At 56.6% G+C, this 6,523-nt stretch overlaps 1 protein-coding gene across 1 annotated transcript in view; it reads left to right on the top strand.

The window, feature by feature from the left end:
- The window catches only part of TM9SF4 (transmembrane 9 superfamily protein member 4), a gene marked incomplete at its 5' end in the record, with an annotated part of 9,749 nt that overhangs the window by 540 nt on the left and 2,686 nt on the right, over window positions 1–6,523 (top strand). Inside the window, 11 exons of the mRNA XM_010132035.1 lie at window positions 1,156–1,255; window positions 1,657–1,825; window positions 1,905–2,034; window positions 2,949–3,072; window positions 3,837–3,955; window positions 4,070–4,181; window positions 4,658–4,728; window positions 5,143–5,275; window positions 5,699–5,780; window positions 5,867–5,942; window positions 6,236–6,321. Of these exons, the coding sequence (XP_010130337.1) occupies window positions 1,156–1,255; window positions 1,657–1,825; window positions 1,905–2,034; window positions 2,949–3,072; window positions 3,837–3,955; window positions 4,070–4,181; window positions 4,658–4,728; window positions 5,143–5,275; window positions 5,699–5,780; window positions 5,867–5,942; window positions 6,236–6,321 (1,202 nt within the window). The remainder of the gene's footprint in view (window positions 1–1,155; window positions 1,256–1,656; window positions 1,826–1,904; window positions 2,035–2,948; window positions 3,073–3,836; window positions 3,956–4,069; window positions 4,182–4,657; window positions 4,729–5,142; window positions 5,276–5,698; window positions 5,781–5,866; window positions 5,943–6,235; window positions 6,322–6,523) is intronic.

Raw genomic sequence — 6,523 nt, 5'->3', positions numbered from 1 at the left:
ATTCCACGTAGCCCTCGGGTTCTCACCGCGGGCGGGCTGTGGCTGGAAGGTGAATGGTGGAGTGAAGGATTGGTTTGCATCAGGCCTTTGCCGTTTTCTCTTCTACCTGTTTGCTCTTGTTGTGCCTCACGTCAAGTGAACCCGTGGTAAGCGCAGGCATTTCTCCAGGCTTGCTGAAGAGCTGCTCCTGCCCAGCCTGGCTGGTGGAGAGCGACGGAGCTCCTCACGGTGCAGGAGGAGGAAGCCGGGCTTTGTTTCCGGGCATCAGCAATTCATAGCCCATTTCATTTATTTTTCTGAAGCTGTGGCCTCTGTCTCAGCAGAATGCAGCACCCCGGGGATGCTGAGGTTGGCTGCGGCCCCTGAAGCACTACACAGCTTTCTCCTCGGCCACAGGCTGCCAGACATGGGCTATTTTTAAGCGAATGAGACTTGCCTGTGGCTACAGTGAGCTTTCCAGAAAGGGGCTGTGGGAAGGGCTGTTCCCAGAGGGATCTCAGGAGCCAAATGCTTCCTCAGGCGATGAGGCGAGTCAGCGTTTGCCAGCGCTCTTCCAATAAATGAGCTTGGCTGCCTTACAAGACGCTTCTGGTTTTCGCAGCAGCCGTGGCCCCGCTGTCGCGGTGTGTCTGTGCGCTTCCCTTGGGCCTTGTGACTTGTGGGAGCTCTCCAGAAGCGTTTGGGGTTTGTCACCAGCCGTTGTCTTCCCAGTCCCTGCAGAGATGAAAACTGCTGAACTCTTCCTATCATCAGAGGCCGGACCTCGAGGTCCAGCGTGACATTGGGGTTTATTCTGAGGAAATCGCTGCTGTCTTGTGTGGAATGTGACTCGAATCTCTTTTGAGCTCTTTGTTGTTTCTTAGAACTTCACTGAGTCGTAAACCAGTGAAACCAATCCACCAGGCTTCCTCCTTCCAAGTGTTTCTGGGTGAATGAATTGCTGCTAGGTCATAGTGGAGGGAATGGACCCCCAGGAGCTCTGCGAAAGGGAGGAAGGCTGGAGCTCGCCCGGGAACAGCTCCCTCTTTTTCTTACAGCTGCCAAGCGGAGCTTCATGGGAGGGTTCTGAAGGAAGCTTCAGCTCCCGGCTGAAGCTGAGAAGGTGAGAAACTGTTCGAGTTCTTCACGGAGATAACCCTTCTGCTCTTCCTCCAGGCCGTGAAGCTCACCAGCTCACGAACCCAGCTGCCGTACGAGTACTACTCGCTGCCCTTCTGCCAGCCCACCAAGATCACCTACAAGGCTGAGAATCTCGGTACGTGTGTGCTGAGCGCCTGCTGCCGGGCGGTGAGGGGCTGTCCCCGAGGGGCTGCGCCAGGGCGTGCTGGCAGGAGAAATGCGATTGCAAACATCGTCCCTAAAAAAACTGTGTGTGGAGAACCTGCTCCCTCTCATTTCTTACACGCTGCCTCTTTGCACAGCAGGATGTCCGTGCACTGGGAAGAGGAGGCACCTTTCCCGAAGGAGGGTGTGTAACCTGCTTCATAACTAGAGCCTGGTGCTCCCAACAGAACAGCTAAACTGTCTTTCAATCTTTCCCTTGCCTTCGTGGTGACAAAGGGGACTCGCTGCCATCACCCGGCTGTACAGCGCACCGCCACCCCGGGGCGAGACGCCTGGCAGCCCTCAACCCCCCCTTCTTTCCCTCTTTTCCAGGGGAGGTTCTTCGAGGGGACCGAATCGTAAATACGCCTTTCCAGGTTTCCATGAACGTGGAGAAGAAGTGTGAGGTTCTGTGCAACCTGCCCAACAAGCCGGTCACCCTGACGGTGGAGCAGAGCAAGCTGGTGGCCGAGCGGATCCGGGAGGATTACTACGTCCACCTGTGAGTGAGCCCCCGCGGGGGCTCCTGTCAGCGGGGCTCTGTGTCCTGGGCAAACCCCATCTGAAATCTGTGTTTCCAGCATTGCTGATAACCTCCCTGTGGCGACGCGGCTGGAGTTTTATTCCAATCGTGAGGAAGAGGAGAAGAAGAAGGAGAAGGATGTGCAGTTCGAGCATGGATACAGGCTTGGGTTTATGGACGGTAACAAGGTAGAGAATCCCGCTGGTGCCGAGGGGTGTCCGGGGAGCTCTGGGTGCCTGTGGGAGGCTTTAGGAGTTACCAGAGAGTATAAGGGTTGGGAATGCCCCAGAGGGTTTCGTAGAGAGTGGAAATGAGAGAGATGGTCCCTTGTTGGAAGGAGAGGGGGTGCTCAGGGGTCCTGGCTCTGCCTCGCTGTGGAACCTGGGGCCTCCCCTCAGCACAGCAGGGAGAGGCAGCCCAACGGCTGGCGAATCTTTGACCGCCTTGGAGCATCTTATATTTAAAAACGTAAGTCAGGTGTTTGTTGGAGAAAAAGCTGCTTGAGTCTGCAAATGGGAACTCAGCAAGTGTGTTCCTGCAGATCCCTCCCGTGACTGTGTGCCCCAGGACTATCCTCCTCGAGTGTGCAGTTGCACACGCAGCTCTGATCGCTTGAGCCCGAGGTCCTGTGGGTGAATGGACCTGCTGGGCCAGCCTGGCCTCCGTGCTTTGTTCTCGTCATGGGGGATGGAAGAACCTTCTGAAAGCGCAGCCTTAGGACATCCCGTAGGACAGCAGATGCTCTGGGAGAAGCAGGCAGGAGCCTTGGGGTTGTAGCTACCAAGGTCTTTCCAAGCTAAACCGGGTGATTCTGATGCTGCATGGTTGAGCTGTGAGGTGGAACGATATTTTCCAGGCCAGAAATAGCCCGAAACGTTGTTCCTGCTGCCTGGAGCAGCTGAGGCGTTACCTCAACACCTCTGCTCTCTCCTCTTGTTCTTTCGCCCTGTGGAGTGTTCGCCTGACCTTGCTCTGTAGCGCGGTGGGAACAGTTGGACTCTTTAGTTTTCTGCACCGAAGCCTCTTTCTGAAGTTCTTCTTCTAAACTTTGCCTGTTCCTCCCTCGGGTACTAACGTGTCATTTAATGTCAATCTGTTTTAGTTCTACCTGCACAACCACCTCTCCTTCATCCTTTACTACCACAGAGAGGATGTGGAAGAGAGCCAGGAGCCCACCTACAGGGTTGTGCGCTTTGAAGTGGTTCCCCAAAGCATTAAACTAGAAGGTGAGAGACTCTTCAGGAGGGGAGCAAAGGAGAGGAATCTCTTGTAGGGCCAAGACTTGAACACCACTGATGTGTCAGGCTGCCAGTTCTCGCTTCCGTTGTGTCTCAGGGCACAGAAATAAACTATAAGAACAATAAACCCCTTTTTTATTAAAGAATTACCAAAATTAGAGAGAGATGCTTGAAATGGAATCCCTGGAAAATTAATTCCTGTAGAAGGATCAGAGGTTGGGGGCTGGGGGTTGTTTTTCTTGCACTGTGTCTCTAGCATGGAGCACGTGTGGCCCCCAGCTCTTGTCATGGGCTAGCTCTCCCCTGCGGGGACACCGCGTGCTCATCCAGAGACCCACAGAACATCTGGGACTGTTCTAGGGGGACTGAGTGTTAAAAGCAACGATTGGAGGCAAACACTGGTACCTCCGCGAGCCCCGCGTGACACAGGGCTCCGGAAGGGGGCTGCTCGTGGTGGGTGTTGCCCCGCACAGCTCTCCTCCACAGCAGCCTCTGCCGGAGGGGCTTGTTTCTCAGCGCGTTGTGCAGTGGAGGACTGGTTCCTGGTCTAGATCCTTGGCTCCAGAGCCTCTGGCTTTTGTCCCTCCGCCCAAGGAGAGCCCTGTGCCTGCCTTTCCTTAACGTTTGCTCATGGGACTCTGTGTCTGGTGGGATGGGTGGGTTTGAACTGCAGAGCAGGCGAGAAGGGAGCGAGCGCTTCCTCTGCAGTGTCTGGAGTAAACCGCGGCCCGGGGCCATGTCTTCCGCTACAGACCTGAAGGCTGATGAGAAGAGTCTGTGCACCCTGCCTGAAGCGGCGGGCTCTGCCCCTCAGGAGATAGACCCTTCGAAGGAGAACCAGTTGCTCTTCTCCTACTCGGTCCACTGGGAGGTGAGGGGGGACTGGGGAGCTGGATGGCGGTTGGTGCCCCAAGTGTCTGTCACAGAGGTGTTGTGGAAGGTGTTGGTGATGTGCTGGTGTGACAAGATCTTGCTGTTCTTTCAGGAGAGTGACATTAAATGGGCTTCCCGCTGGGACACCTACCTGACCATGAGTGACGTGCAGATTCACTGGTTTTCTATCATCAACTCGGTCGTGGTCGTCTTTTTCCTTTCAGGTGAGTGAGCCGTGGGGGGTAAGAAGGTTTTCCATTCACATGTGGAACTTGCTCTAAGCCTCAGCTGGAGGCAGCTCAAGGAGGACGTGGCCATGTCTGCACCTCATGAGAAGGGGCAGGAAACGAACATCAGCGCATAAAGCGTCCTGGTTCAGACAGTGCCCCGGGGGTCAGGCAGTTCCCCGCTCACGCTCTCTGGCAGGGGTGGCAGCAGAATGTGGTTAACCTGCATCTTGCATGTCCGTATTTATGGCAAACCCCCTCAGGAAAGGCACAGTGCCCCGTTCCTGCTGGAACTCCGCCTTCCCTCCACCCGGGGCTCTGTTTCTGCCTTTGCCGGGGGAGATGGCTGCTGCCCCAAGGCCTCTTCTCCGAGCCAGAACCGTGCGTTGGTGGGACCCTGTAGCTGTGCAGCGTGAGAGCAGCCCAGCCACGCAGGACCCTCTGAGCCCAGCTCAGTTTGTGCTTGTTGGCAGGTATCCTCAGCATGATCATCATCCGGACCCTCCGCAAGGACATCGCCAACTACAACAAGGAAGATGACATCGTATGTGGTTGCTCCTGGGGCTGGGAGCAGGGAGGGTGGGAGGCACAGATGCAGAGGGACCTGCTGTCATGGCTTGGGTGTCGTGTCTCCTCCCTCTCCCCTCTTTGGCTTCGAGCCCTGAGGACAGGGGGCAGTTCGGTCACATGCTGTCACGACACGATGTGTACGACGGTGGGTTACCGGTTCCGATGGTCCAGACCAAAGTAACAACTGCAGAGAGTTCCGTAAACATGTGCACTGGCAGCGCAGCTCTGCACCGTCTGAAGCCCAAGAGGAAAAAGTTTGACTAGAGCGATAGAATTCTGTAGAAGAGGCAGATACAGGGAACTTGCCCTCTTAGGCTGCCTGCAGTAGGACTTTCGTTGTCACCGTTAGATCGTGCTTAAACACCTTCTTTTCCTGCTGTTGCTACAGGAAGATACTATGGAGGAATCTGGCTGGAAACTGGTGCATGGAGATGTCTTCAGGCCCCCGCAGTATCCGATGATCCTCAGCTCTCTCCTGGGTTCGGGGATTCAGCTCTTCTGTATGATCCTGATTGTCATCTGTAAGTGGTACACGTGGCGTGGTTTCGGCTGGTGAGGGCGATGGGCCGGTGCTCAGCCTCTCTGAGCTCATAGCGAGCGTTTCCCAGCCAGAGCAGCTCTCTCTGTTTATAGTTCCCGTTACCCAGGTACGAGCCCTGGCAGGGGGCTGCGAGCTCCTGCCCCCACGGGCTTTGCCTTCTGAGCTGCGCCTGCTCAAACACCCGGGGAGAGGGAGGCTGCAGCGCAGGCTGTAGCGCGAGGTCCAGGCTGTGCCCTCCGCCCTGGCCAGCGCTGGAGGCTGTGGCTGCGTCACCCTCCGAAGGAAGCGAGGCCTGGGCAGGAGGCAGATTTCAGGCAGCGGTGGGACAGGCCCCCGTTCTCCAGGCGCTGGTTGACACGCACACCTCAGAGCTGCTGTTCTCTGTCCTTGTTCCCCTCCGCAGTTGTTGCTATGCTGGGGATGCTGTCGCCTTCCAGCCGGGGCGCGCTGATGACTACTGCTTGCTTCCTCTTCATGTTCATGGGGTAGGTTCTCCCACAGCAGTGCTGTCCTCACCCTCTCCCCAGCAGCCCCAGCTCATTTTCTTTTGTCTTGGCTTGTTTCTGCCCAGGGTTTTTGGTGGATTCTTTGCTGGCCGCTTGTACCGGACTCTGAAAGGACACCGGTGGAAGAAGGGAGCCTTTTGTGTGAGTCTGGTGGTGCTCTGTGCTGTTCGCCCGGGTTTGCTGATGGCGAGACGTGTGTTTGTGGGTGGCTGGACGCAGCCTGGCTATGCTGCAGAGATCTGGTGTAGCTTTACATGAAAGGGTGAACACGAGAGCATGTAAAGGAAGAGGATGGTGCAAGATCCTCCCCAGGGCCTCTGCTGGGTTAGTGCTGCAGCAGAAGGGACGATTCCTCCACACGTGTCTGATCCCAGCAACGGACTCGTTGAAGAGAAGGGTCTGCCTGATGGTCTTACCTGTGGTTGCTCTTGCAGACAGCTACCCTGTACCCGGGGGTCGTCTTCGGGATCTGCTTCGTCCTGAACTGTTTCATCTGGGGGAAACACTCCTCTGGAGCGGTAGGTGCCCCCTTCCCCCTGGAGCTGGCTGGAGGGGAGGGGGTGACCGGGCTGTTGGGGCCTGGTTTCGATGTGGGGGTCAGTGCAGTGGGTGACGGGGAGTTGGTCTGGCCGGCGACTTCAGGCTGCGGGGAGGGTGAGGCCTCACCCTGCGCCTCTCGGTGTGATTTGCAGGTGCCTTTCCCTTCCATGGTGGCCTTGCTC

This window comes from Buceros rhinoceros, unplaced genomic scaffold (assembly GCF_000710305.1).
Source record: "Buceros rhinoceros silvestris isolate BGI_N320 unplaced genomic scaffold, ASM71030v1 scaffold14742, whole genome shotgun sequence".
Classification (NCBI taxonomy): domain Eukaryota; kingdom Metazoa; phylum Chordata; class Aves; order Bucerotiformes; family Bucerotidae; genus Buceros; species Buceros rhinoceros.
Note: the sequence above shows the minus strand (reverse complement) of the source record. Positions and strands in the feature narration are given on the sequence as shown.